The sequence below is a fragment of the Lissotriton helveticus genome, chromosome 5_1, assembly GCF_964261635.1.
Source record: "Lissotriton helveticus chromosome 5_1, aLisHel1.1, whole genome shotgun sequence".
In the NCBI taxonomy this organism is placed as follows: Eukaryota; Metazoa; Chordata; class Amphibia; order Caudata; family Salamandridae; genus Lissotriton; species Lissotriton helveticus.
This window is the reverse complement of record NC_136065.1, coordinates 771112574-771126604: the sequence shown is the minus strand read 5'-3', so window position 1 is coordinate 771126604 and position 14031 is coordinate 771112574. Positions and strand designations below refer to the sequence as shown.

The following is a 14031-nucleotide window of genomic DNA, read 5'->3' as shown; positions in this document are numbered from 1 at the left end:
TGAAGAGTTCCTTGCTGTTATGAGAATTGTTGTCGAGACGGTTCTTAAGTGCTGATTTCTTAGCGGATCGGATCAGTTGGTGGTGTTTGCGGGTGGCTGTCTTGAGGGAGTCCATGTTGTCTGAAGTTGGTTCTTTTCTCCAATTCTTCTCCAGGGTGCGGCATGTCTTCTTGGATTTTTTAAGGTCATCATTGAACCAGGGAGCTTTTTTGCTGGATGATTTCGACTGGTGTTTTTTCAGGGGTGCTAGTTCGTCCGCACTGTGGGTAATCCATTGCCTGAGGTTGGTGGCCGCTAGGTCTGGGTCCGTTGCCAGGGTGGGAATGTTTTGGCTGAGTGATGTGAGGAGTTGTTCGGTGGAGATTTTGTTCCATTTTCTTCGGGGAATGGGTTGTAGACGGTTGTGGGTCAGGGTTGTTTTGTAGCTGAAGTGAACACAGCTATGATCCGTCCAGTGGAGGGCTGTAGTATGATCGAAGGAGATGTGCTTGCTGGAGGTGAAGATAGGGTCGAGCGTGTGTCCGGCTATGTGAGTGGGGGTGTCAACAAGTTGTTTGAGTCCGAGATTGGACAGGTTGTCCAGAAGGGTGGTGGTGGTGTTGTCGTGAATGTTGTCAAGGTGGTAGTTGAGGTCTCCTAGAAGAATGTAGTTCTCGGAGGCGAGGGCGTGCGGGCTGACTAAGTCAGTGATGTCGTCACTGAATTGAGATCGGGTGCCTGGGGGCCTGTAAATGAGTGTTCCTCTAAGTGTGGTCCTGGGGTCGGTGTGGATCTGAAAGTGGAGGTGTTCGGCGGTTGCAATATTTACGTCAGAGCTGGTTGTAATTTTGATGGTGTTTCTATGGACGATGGCGATGCCTCCTCCAGTTTTTTTATTGGTGCGGTCTTTTCAAATGATCTTGTAAGTGTCCGGTATGGCTATGGCGATGTCGGGGGCAGAAGATGCATTCATCCATGTTTCAGTAAGGAAGGCGATGTCAGGTGACGCAGTGTCGATTAGGTCCCAGAGTTCGGTTGCATGTCTGTGGACCGAGCGGGTGTTCAGTAGGATGCATTTCAAGTCGTTGGGTTCGGAGCTGTGTGTGAAGGAAGTGTGTTTGGTGAGGGTCCTGACGCAGTTGAACTTACAGGAGAGGCAGGAGAATGGGCCGTGGGTACGTCCTGGGGTAGCTTTGCAGCAAAGTGGGGTGCGTCCGGCGTTGAGGGCGAGGAGAGTAGCGGCATCATAAGTTACTCTGGGGGGTTGGGAGCGGCATAGAGCAGGGGGACGGGCGCTGGGCGCGGTCCAGGCGTAGACGGGCTTACCTTTGGCGCACCTTCGGCGCGCAAGGGGCGCGATCGCTGCGCGTGGGGGCAATGGTCATTAATGGACGGTGGAGGGGGCGGAGCGTGGGAGGGGCAGCAGCTGGGAGGCGGTAGCGGGGAGGAGGGGCGGCCCAGGGAGCACCAACACAAACAAAATGGAGGGTCAAAGTGAAAGTGAGGCAGGGGCAGCAAATGGAATCAAAGCGCTTACAGTAAACCAAAGCGTTGCAATGCGGAGCGGAGCGAGCAGCGCCAAAGGCTGATCCAGGTCAGTTGAAATCTCTCCAAAACGAGTTACAGTGTGAAGCAAACACAGCGCTCTCACAGATAACACACAGCGCTATACAGAGCGAGCAGCAATGAACACACCCAGCGCTATACAAAACGAGCTAGGATGAAATGCACACACAGCGCTATAACAGAACACGCACAGCGCTAGCAACGATACCCAAATGCGGTCAGTAGCAGTTTCAAAGCGTGGGACCAGGGAGTGAGGGAGGGAGCGACCGTTCTGGAGCGAGTCCGGGCGCTAAAACACTATACTACTACACTACCCTAAACCACTACAACACTAACCACACGACTCCCACCCCTACACTACCCTAAACCCTAAAACACCAAGACACTACCCTAAACCACTACCCACACTACTCCACCACTACACTAAACCCAAACACTACAACACTACCCACACTACAACACTACCCACACTACTCCCACCCCACACTACCCCTAACCCTAAAACACTACCCTTAAACACTACACAAACACTACCCTTAAACCCTAAAACACTACATTACTACACTACCCTAAAGCCTAAGGGCGGATGCAAAGTGTGCAGTGCTCCTCTTACATATCCACTGAGTAACTGCTCTGCCTCATTACCACCAAATTGTTATACATATCCTGCGTTGAGATGGATGTAAGTGACCATTCCACAGTTCATGAGTTTCGTGGGGTAAGGGGCCAGCAAAGCATACAAGAAACAATTATACCCGAGTATCAAAGCATGAATGACAATTGTACCCAAGTATTATTGCATTTTAACCTGTGAGAACCCGGTCTTAGCTCTGCTGTCGGAGCGCAGAGGGTGAAAACGTCAGTGCACACCATGAAATGAGAGATCCACAACTTATTACGTTGCCATACATTTTGCACCTGGGAAGATCTATTTTTGTGACCCAATTTGCTCATGCGCAGATGTGGGAATCCACAAAATGTGCTTAAAATGGTATCATGCCCTTAACTGCCTACTACTACATTGCCCGCACAATTTATTCAGTCCATTGATTCAGACGTCTATATCAACCATTTCCCACGCCTTTAATAACATTTTCAGTACAGAACCTTCATGATGACATCAGATTGTTGCTGACAGAGAAACGGAGCATGAGCCCATACCTTTTTTGCTACCTTGCCTTTGGCAGCCTTCCCTTTCTTTGCTGGCTTCTTGGCTGGTGATGGCGTTTTGCTTTTCTTTATCTTCTCGGGAGCTGGGGAGAGGATGGTTTCCCCTTTGCTTCGGGAACCTCGTTTTTTGGCCAGCAACTCCGGGAGAATTCTAGGCAGGACTCCGCCACTTGCAATGGTTACTCCCTTTAACAACTATGAAAAAACGTTACAGCATAAGACAGGAGTATGCAAATACTTCTACATATTTCCCCATGAAGGTTTATGCTTTTATGAAACAGATCCACACATTGCTTCTAAATTAGCCTGACTGTTATGTGCCAAGCTACCAGAGGGTATGACACAGGTTAATTTCGGGCTGGCTTGTGCCCCGTCCTGACAAGGATTGTGGTTGCTGCTTGACCAGGGCTAACACCCCAATCAACCAACAAGCCAAATACCTACAACCAGTGTGATAGATCCTAATTTATCGCCCTTTAAATCAGGACAATAGAGGTGCTTCTCGAAAGAGCACAAATGCTCAAATAGTTAAATGCCTTGTTATTGTTCAGAGCACAGAGATTTGCAATCATCAACTTGCCACAATGACTGGAGTGCATACAGTTGAGCGAGCCAACGAATGTGCGGAAATGGGTTCCAAGCCTCATTAAGGTGCCTACTGAGTGATACCCACAAAAGGAGAGCAGGCCTGCAGTCGGTCATTTTGGCAGATTAAAGGATGTAACAATCCTTTCACTCAATAACCAAGCTTACTTCGTTGTAAAAAGAAATCAAAACAGTCTGGCACAATTAAATCATCATACATTTCGGATATAAACGAGTACAAATATAATTAAATTCACAAATATGAGCTATACAAATATTGTAATTCAAAAGTACCAACTGTAATGTGCCTGGTGCAAAAACACAAGATGCATCTTCAACAGTTCACAAACAATACAACTGCAGGTTGCTGTGCTACTTTGAACTTAGCTTCCCGAAGAAGACATCAGTTGCACTAAGGACATATTGGCATTGCTGTCAAAACTCAAGACACATCTTGTTTCTATCCACCTGAACCATTGGTCCCACTCCTTTCCATATTTTTCTTAATTACCAATTGTCGTTTTCTTCTTACAATCCTTGAGCTCGTGTAGCTCGTTCCTCTTCTTCCATTATAATCTCTACAAGTCTCCCTCTCTCGGATCGTTGAAAGAATTCTAATGGTAGCAAAACGAACTAGAATAGTAGCTCTTTGTCAGCGCTATTCGGTCTCTTCCTTTCACGTTTGCCACTATTCCCTCGGACTATTTCCACATTCACCTTTCTTACCTCTCATGCACATCTCCATGACTACAACTATGGGACTCTGAAGTCCCTCTTACCTAGTAAGACCTCCTTTGACCTTGCCTTCTCAATGCTCTTGCAAGGTTGTCATTCTTTACTATTTCCTAGCTTTGTAGCTAATATGCGCATGTATACATTCTATGCGAGGTGTACTGAAATATTGGATTTACTGCGAAACACCATTTACTGCTTTTCTATCCTGTTGTTCATCTGGTTCAATGTATATGTGCTCTTTTGCTTGCATTTGATTAACTATAAAGTGTGCTGGAACCAATTTGAATATGAAACCCTTATTCACACACTCAAAGTTTTGGATCCTTCGAGTTAAACAGACCTTTGCTTTGCATACCCTTTCTTTGAAACTCAGTGCCATCTCCGACCTCATAGTTTAACAGTGCCTTAACCACATCGATGCTCAGCATATTCCCCTCCTGTGCTGGTATTTGTTGATTCCCATTGTTTCATGACGAGCTGGGCTCGTCATGAGCGTGCGAGGAGGCTACCTCATGACGAGCCCAGCTCGTCATGAGTGTGGAAGGGGTTAAAATGCACCTTCTCTCTAATATCCAGTGTCATAACAATTTATTTATTTATTCAAAGTTTTATATAGCGCAAACAAGATCCTTACAGATATCAGAGCGCTTCACAACGGAGAGAGGGCAGAAGGGGTGAACAGTATAATAGTACAAACATGGTAGGATAATAATAACATACATAGAACATATCAAAATACAATCAGGTAAACAGAATAATATAGGATAATATAGGACGGCACAAGTCATTGACCCCACTACCTAGGTGTTCAGGTACACCTTGGGTGCGTGGAAGGCTTATACCAATACCCTAGTAAAGAGAGAACACTGAGTGGGGGCATCGGGAGAGTGAATCAGTAAACTAAGTGTAACATATATTGGTCGGTAGTGAGAGCGTAATGTAGTGGTATCCCCACCAAGTAGAAGTATGGTGCCAAAGGCCAAAGTGAACAGAGGTACAGAGCAATGCAGTCTCTCTGATCCAGCACCTGTAAGGTCTTAAGGTTTAGGTTCAGGAGATCTTGGCCAGAAGGATGGTTTTCACTTCTTTCTTGAAGAGTGCGGTGGAGGAGATGAGCCTGGTTTCAGGAGGGAGCGCATTCCAGATCCTGGGTGCCATTCCTGAGAAGGAGCGCTTGTATGTTTTCTCTTTCCGGAATCTACGGGGCTTCAGGAGTAGATTTTTAGCACTTCTATTGGATCTCGAACCTCCTGATATAGACAACTTTTGAGCGAGGTAGTTGGGTGCATTGTGGTGCACGGCCGCGTGTGTCATGACTGCAATTTTTAGCTGTATTCTGGCTTCAAAAGGCAACTATTTTAGGGACTTTAAGTCTGGGGATATATGCGAATGTTTTCTTGAGCCAGTAATGAGTCTCGCGGCAGCGTTCAGGGAGGCTCTTAAGGGTGCTGTTGTGGATAGCGGGAGTCCGCTGAGGGCCACAATTCCGTAGTCTATTCGAGGGATGACTAAAGCTTGCACAGCTGTTCGGAAGTCTTCGGCAGGGAGGAAGGGTTTAATTTTCCTCAGTGTGTTGATTTGGAAGTTAGCTCCTTTTGTGGCTTTGCTAACGTGCTGCTGCATGTTGAGGTTGGCGTCGAGTGTGATGCCTAGGGATTTCGCAGAGTCCACGATGGTAGGTTGGACATTAAGTGCGGTTAGGTTATTGAGCCACGTTTGGGTGGTGGAAATTTTCGCCGGGGGTGAGATGAGTAGGAACTCAGTTTTCAGAGCATTTAGTTTGAGGTGATTATCGGCCAGCCAGGATTGAGTGTTGATAAGCGTGGAATTCAGAAGTTTGATATCTTCCGGGGATTGTAGCTTTAGATAAAGTTGTGTGTCGTCGGCGTACATATGGAATTGGACATTAGAAGCTTGGAGCAAGGTGGCGAGCGGTTCCATGACGAGGTTGAACAGTGTGGGGGAGAGGGAGGATCCTTGTGGAACACCTAGATCTGCAGGCACGGGTGTAGATAGCACATTGTTGATCTTGAATTTCTGAGATCGGTTGTGAAGGAAGGACGAAAACCATTTGAGAACAGTTCCTGATAGACCCATTCTAGTGCTTAGCAGTTCCAGCAAGTTCTCATGTTTGACCGTGTCAAATGCTGAAGAGAGGTCAAGAAGGATGAGGAGGCAGGACTCATTGCGATCAAGAATTTGGAGGGCGTCATCAATTATGTGTGTCATAGCTGTTTCCGTGCTATGTTTCGCTCGGAACCCAGATTGATGAGGGTTGAGGAGGTCAAATTGATCAATGTGTTTTGTTAGTTGGAGTTGGACACATTTCTCCAGCAGTTTGGCCAGGGTGGGGATATTGGTGATGGGCCGATAATTGTTTAGGTCAGAAGGATCAGCTGTAGGTTTCTTGAGTATAGGCGTGACTTGCCCCACCTTAAGGGAGTCTGGGATGAGGCCTTGTTGAAGGGAGCTGTTGATGATTTTGGTCCAGAGAGGGAGGAGCAAGGGGATGAACTCTTTTACAGCATTAGCAGGTAGAGGGTCTGTGAGGTGATTAGAGGGCTTCAGGGTGCAGAGCAGTTTGTGTATTGCTTCTTCCGAGTAGGTATCGAAGTACAGCCATGATGCCTTGTTTTTAGGTTGACTGTTAGTCATTCTGGTGTGAATGGGGAAGCGGTTTACATCCATGATGAGGTCATTTCTAATGTTGTCAGTCTTTAGCTTAAAGAAAGCAGAGAAGGCTTCACAGTGTGGGGTGTCGCTTGTTGCACTGTTTGATTGTAAGGGTTGTGTCTTCGTTTGGGTCTTGATTAGTTCGAACAGCTTTCTTGGCCTGTTTTTTGCTTGGTCCAACTGGCGGCTAAAGAAGTTCGATTTTGCGCGCTTTATTTTCCTGAAGTAGGCATTTCTCTTGTTCTTAAGCCTTTTGAGGTGCAATGCTGAGGGGTCCGATCTCCATGTGCGCTCTGCCATTCGCATAGTACGCCTGTCGTCATTGAGTCTGTCATCATACCAGGGGTTAGAAATTTTGGTGGAGACTCTCTTCAGTTGCAGTGGGGCGACTTCATTGACTATTGTATTCATAGAGTCAAGGTAGTGGTCCATCAGTGAGTGAACATCTGAGGTACCTGAAGGCGATTGCCTATGTGGGGAGGCAGGGTAGCGGGGTTAAGATTCTTCATGTCCCTTTTCCATGTTTTGGATTTGGTTGGTTGAGCCGGGTTAGGTTTAACTTTTTCATTGATAAAGAAGGTGATAATGTGGTGATCTGACCAGTCGCAGGGTTGTATCGCTTCCAGTAGTGTAGAGTTCTCTTTGGCAATGATGAGATCGAGTATCGCGCCTTTGTCGTGTGTTGGTCTTTCGCATATTTGGGTGAGGTCAAGAGCTTTAAGGAAAGTTTTGAGACTATTCACCACTGTGTCTTTCTGGTCGTTCCAGTGGAGATTGAAGTCACCCAGGTAGACTTGGGTGGTCTGCCGACCGGCATTGGAGGTGATCAAGTCCATGAGTTGTTGGGTGAATATGATGTTCCCACCAGGCGGGTGGTAGATGAGATGTAAAGCACAAACTTGTTTGCCCTCGCTGGTGATGTCGAGGCAGAGGAGTTCACAGGAGCATTCAACAATATGGTCCCTCTCACCTTCGTACTCATTCGCACCAAGATCTGAACATGTCTTGCCCATGTCATTACATTATTAATATGTTGCAAATATATGTGCAACATCTGTACATATAAGATTACTGCATGTTATGAAGAGCAAATAATTATGCTTTACTACAGTACCATCATCCTTTCTACATGCAGCTGTTGTCACTAGCAGTTATGTTCCTATGTACTGCCGCCTTCCTCACAGAAACCTGGACCAACGCCAACTCTGCACCAGACATAGTCACCGCCATTCTCAAAGAATTTCATTGGCGGCCATCATGGACTAGTCTTTCTGACTACTCTTGACTATCAGTACCACAGACTCTACATAGCTCTGTACTTAAATCTTTATGCGATTAAGTGTTTGCCTTTTATTGCAGTATTATATTATTATATTACTATTGGTACTTTACACCTATGTAACTTATGTAACTTTTATTGCAGTATTATATTATTATATTACTATTGGTACTTTTACACTTTATGTAACTTACTCCCATTTCCACTTTTCCTCACAGACAGTGCACTGATTGCTACCTCATATTCTACAGGTTGCTTATTAATGTCATATCTGTTTATTGTAGTTACCCGTTTGCACCTATATTGGCTCCAGTAATTCACTAGTCTTTTATTCAAATTTGTATACTGTCTATGTTGTAAGCTGCACCCATCTCACTTTTATCCCTATTATTCAATGATCGCTACCTCACTCAGTTGTTTCAGTCTGGTGAGCTGCTCCCATCTCACTTTTATCACTATGATGCACTGATTATTAACTCATATATTTCGTTAGTCTTGTAAGCTGCACCCAGCCACTTTCTACACCTGGATTACACCGTTGCTACCTCTTACATTATGATGTGTCAATTTGGCTCCACCTATCTGGTTGCTACCTCACATATATTGTACATGGTGTAAGCTGATTGCTACATCTCATATTGTACATTGTGTAAGCTGCACCTACGCACTGTCTGTTCCTGGATTGCACCGATTGCTACCTCTTATATTTTTGGCCACTTTTGGCCACTCACTAGTGTCACTCCTGTGCCCTGTAACCAACGGCTGACAGTTTTATTGTCGTCTTTCCTCCCACACCCAACGTTACAGCCATCCTAACATGGATCTCATCGGTAAGCACACACCTAGAATCAACTACCCTTCCACTCTCACTAAAAAAGCCGCTAAACGCTTTAAACAACTTCTTGAGGTCGCACCCTGAAACACCCTTTGCCGACACCTACTTCTCACCGGGCAATGGAGCCCTGAACATTGATGTCATCTTCCACACCTCACGCAGAGCCCATTGGAGAAAAGCGTTCCTAACCCTACTCACCGTCTCCACCACCAGGAAAACAGCTCATGGCCTAACTCTCTCTATCACACCTTCCCAACTCTTCCCTGGCAGAACCACCATTACTATCTACAACAACGGGATTGTCCTAATTCAATCCACGGACAAGAACCTGGAACTACTAGACAACCTGTTCCCCAAGTTCAAAGAGCACCTTTCCAAGCTGCGGACCCCCACCCAGAACTCCACCAGCATTATCACCCCTGACGTCGCAGCCCCCATCCACAACACTTCTAACATAGCTCAGCGTCGGATCCACATGCACCTCACCTCTACCCCCAGCACCCTAGTCAATCGCCCACCTGCTGTTACCGCCCCACACTCCCCAAGCGCAGTCACAAATCTCTCCCCCTCATACACTAGCCGCCCCTCTAACACTACCCCTTTGACCCCCACTCCTACCACTCCCATCCCTCTCTCCCCTGACATAACTCCCACCCACAACACCTCCTACCTAGATCAGCACGAGAACGGCACGCACAATGACAAATCCCACCCTTTGTTCCCCCCCACTCTGTCCCCACGTGAGTACACTTCCCCCCCCATACATCCTCGATACACTCACATCCTCGATACCCCCACGCCCCCTTCCCCTCACGCTACACCCCCACGAACGCTTCTGAACACACCACCGTCCGGAGTTTATCTCCCCCCCCTTCCCTCCCCCCGCAGCAGACCCCTCTCCCTCCCCAGCTCCCTCCCCACTCTCACTCACGACACCCCCACCCTCCCAACCAGTCCCACAGAACATACCGCCTCCCTTACCTTAGCATCCCCCCTTCTCTCCCCTCCCATTCTCAGCCCCCACTATCTTCCTGCCACCCCCATTGTCTTCAGCCTTCACTCACTCTTCAACTCACCGGCACCGCCCCCCACTGACGTCACTACCTATGCCTCCCACCCTCCCCCTACCTCACCCACACCCCTCGCCCACAAATCCGCCCACACATCGAATGCCATCCCACTCATTATCACCGTAGAACCTTCCAACAACGCTAGCATATCCCCCCCCTCGATACCCTGCTCGCTTTCCAGCTCACTACTCAACCACTCACCAATGGCTCCCACCACCAACCCCTTCTCCAATCCACCTCTTGACTCAACTTTATCCACCCTCCAACAAGTCAAAGAGGATCTCCTACAAGTCAAAAAAGATCTCCACGCAATCAAAGACCTTCTCTTCTCACAGCCCATTAAGAAAGCTGTCTTAATTCTACTTGACCTGTCGGCAGCCTTCGATACGGTCTCACATAACATCTTAGTGGATCGTTTGGCTGCCGCAGGCGTAGGAGGGAAAGTCCTAGCGTGGCTGACGAATTTTCTGAGTAATAGACGTCAAGTCACAGTGCTAGGTCAACACCAATCTGAAGCAAAGGTCGTCAGCTCAGGGGTTCCTCAGGGCTCGAGCTTAAGCCCAGTACTGTTCAACCTGTACATGGCGCCCCTAGTAGAACTGATTGCGTCATTCCAGATCAGTTCTATTTCATACGCTGACGACACCCAGCTCATTTTGGTGTTGGATGGGGAGCGACCAAATGCTGAAGAAAATCTCAAGGATTGTCTGGCAGCAACATTCAAATGGATGACTGACAATCATTTGAAATGTAATGCTGGTAAGACTGAAATCCTACCATTCGGAAAAAACAACCTATTCTCCCCTGGAGTGTTCTGGCCAGTGGATGCGGAAACACCTCCCAAGACCATTACATCTGCCCGTAACTTAGGCATCAAATTTGATGACCAACTGTCTTTCAAAAATCAAGCAGTGACAGTGGCCGGAACGTGTTTCCAGATAATAAAAGCTCTGAGGAAATTTTTTGATTTTCTCCCACTGTCGGCCAGGAAGACAGTCGCAGTGGCTTTAATAAGCTCCAGGCTGGACTATTGCAACGGGTTATATGCTGGAGCCAACAAAACTGTTCTCCATAAATTGCAAATGGTCCAACATGCAGCCGCTCGGCTTGTGCTGCGTTGGCCTCGCAGGTCCTCAGCCTCAGCAGCACTTAAGCTGCTTCATTGGCTCCCCATAGGGAAAAGAATTCTGTTTAAAATCTTGATAATTACTTTCAGAGCCTTCCATCAACAGGGCCCAAAATACTTATGCAATGGCTTTAACAGATACCACCCTACCCGTTGCTTAAGATCTGCCAGCCAAAATCTGCTTACAATCCCTCGATTTAGGCTGGCAACAAAAGGTGGTAAATCACTCTTTGTATTGGGCTCCAAGGCCTGGAATAAACTTCCACCTCATCTACGTACACTCTCTCAAGAGTCACAATTTAGGAAAGCCTTGAAGACTTGGATTTTCACCCTGTCTGATGCGACGTGTTGGGAACTAGTGTAGTGTGTAGTACAGTATTCAGGTCATTTCTTTCCCTCCAGCCCCTTCATCTAGGCTGGATAGAGCGCCAAGATACTCCTTGGAGTGAAAGTAGCGCTATAGAAATGCCCTATTACATTACAGTCTACCTCCCACCATCCCACTACCCTACAAACGACGCACCCTCCCTACATACCCTCGCCTCCAACGACCCCCGCGCTGGCCGACTATCCCCGCTCGCAATAACTCCCACCGCCCCCGTCGTGTCCTCAACTCACTGTCGGACCACGACCTATGCTCCCTCCTTCGCTCTTATGGCCCAGGTCCGGTAAAACACATATCCAACACACACATCCCCATACCCACAATTCTCTCAAATCCTCTGAGGCTCCCAACCCTTAGCAACAGAGGTTCCGTCCCTAACAACCTCAGAAAAGTCCCCCTCTCTCTAGAAGGCTCGACCACCCTTCTCACTCCCAAACTCAAATGCATCCTACTCAATTGCAGATCGGCCCAGAGACACTCCTCCGACATCGCTGATCTCGTCTCAGCAATGGACCCGGACCTAGCCATTCTGACTGAAACGTGGCTTACTGAAGCCTCTACCCCGATAATGGACATACTAGTCCCCCCCCAATTATCTCATCATTAGAATGGACAGGCCTGGCAAGACGAGCGGGGGAATTGCATGCATTTTTAGGAGCAACCTCTCCGTTACTAAAGCCACCTCCCCCTCCCTTACTTCCTGTGAACTCCTCTGCCTCGATATCACCAGCGAGGGCAAACAAGTTTGTGCTTTACATCTCATCTATCACCCGCCTGGTGACAACCTCATATTCACCCAACAACTCATGGACACGATCACATCCCATGCCGGTCGGCAGACCACCCAAGTCTACCTGGGTGACTTTAATCTCCATTGGAACGATCAGAAAGACACAGTGGTGAATAGTCTCAAAACTTTCCTTAATGCGCTTGACCTCACCCAAATATGCGATAGACCAACACACGACAAAGGCTCGATACTCGATCTCATCATCGCCAAAGAGGACTCTACCCAACTGGAGGCGATCCAACCCTGCGACTGGTCAGACTACCACATTATCACCTTCTTCATCAACGAAAAAGTTAAACCTAACCCGGCTCAACCCACCAAATCCAAAACCTGGAAAAGGGACATGAAGAATCTTAACCCCACTGCCCTGCCTCCCCACATCGGCAGTCTCCTCCTTCCCCCTTCAGGTGCCTCGGATGTTCAATCACTGACCGATCACTACCTTGACTATGAATTCAATAGTCAATGAAGTCGCCCCACTGCAATTGAAGAGAGTCTCCACCAAAATCTCTAACCCTTGGTATGACGGCAGACTCAATGAGGACAGGCGTACTATGCGAATGGCAGAGCGCACCTGGAGATCTGACCCCTCATCACTGCATCTCAAAACGCTTAAGAACAAGAGAAATGCCTACTTTAGGAAAATAAAGCGCGCAAAGTCGGACTTCTTTAGCCGTCAGTTGGACCAAGCAAAAAACAGGCCAAGCAAGCTGTTCGAACTAATCAAGACTCAAACAAAGACACAACCCTTACAATCAAACAGCACAACAAGTGACACCCCACACTGTGAAGCCTTCTCTGCTTTCTTTAAGCTAAAGACCGACAACATAAGAAGTGACCTCATCATGGATGTAAGCCGATACCCCAGCCACACCAGAATGTCTAACACTCAACCTAAAAACAAGGCATCATGGCTGTACTTCGACACCTACTCGGAAGAAGCAATACACAAACTGCTCTGCAACTTGAAGCCCTCTAATCACCTCATAGACCCCCTACCTGCTAATGCTGTAAAAGACTTCATCCCCCTGCTCCTCCCACTTTGGACCCAAATCATCAACAGCTCCCTTCAACAAGGTCTCATTCCAGACTCCCTCAAGGTGGGGCAAGTCACGCCTATACTCAAGAAACCTATAGCTGACCCGTCTGACCTGAACAATTACCGCCCTATCACCAATATCCCCACCCTGGCCAAACTGCTGGAAAAATGTGTCCAACTAACAAAACACATTGACCAATTTGACCTCCTCAACCCTCATCAATCAGGCTTCCGAGCGAAACATAGCACGGAAACAGCTATGACACACATAATTGATGACTCCTCCAAATCCTTGATCGCAATGAGTCCTGCCTCCTCATCCTTCTTGACCTCTCTTCAGCATTTGATACGGTCAAACATGAGAACTTACTGGAGCTGCTAAGCACTAGAATGGGTCTATCGGGAACTGTTCTCAAATGGTTTTCTTCCTTCCTTCATAACCGGTCTCAGAAGTTCAAGATCGACAATGTGCTATCTACACCGGTGCCTGCAGATCTAGGTGTTCCACAAGGATCCTCCCTCTCCCCCACACTGTTCAACCTCGTCATGGAACCGCTCGCCACCTTGCTCCAAGCATCCAATGTTCAATTCCATATGTACGCCGATGACACAACTTTACCTAAAGCTACAATCCCCGGAAGATATCAAACTTCTGAATTCCACACTTAGTAACACCCAATCTTGGTTGGCCGATAATCACCTCAAACTAAATGCTCTGAAAACTGAGTTCCTACTCAGCTCACCTCCGGCGAAAATTTCCACCACCCAAACCTGGCTCAATAACCTAACAGCACTCAAT

At 47.5% G+C, this 14031-nt stretch overlaps 1 protein-coding gene across 1 annotated transcript in view; it reads right to left on the bottom strand.

The window, feature by feature from the left end:
* MACROH2A2 (macroH2A.2 histone) overlaps positions 1 to 14031 on the bottom strand; it is an 82378-nt gene that overhangs the window by 28597 nt on the left and 39750 nt on the right. The window contains exon 4 of the mRNA XM_078643242.1: positions 2707 to 2910. Within this exon, the coding sequence (XP_078499368.1) occupies positions 2707 to 2910 (204 nt within the window). The remainder of the gene's footprint in view (positions 1 to 2706; positions 2911 to 14031) is intronic.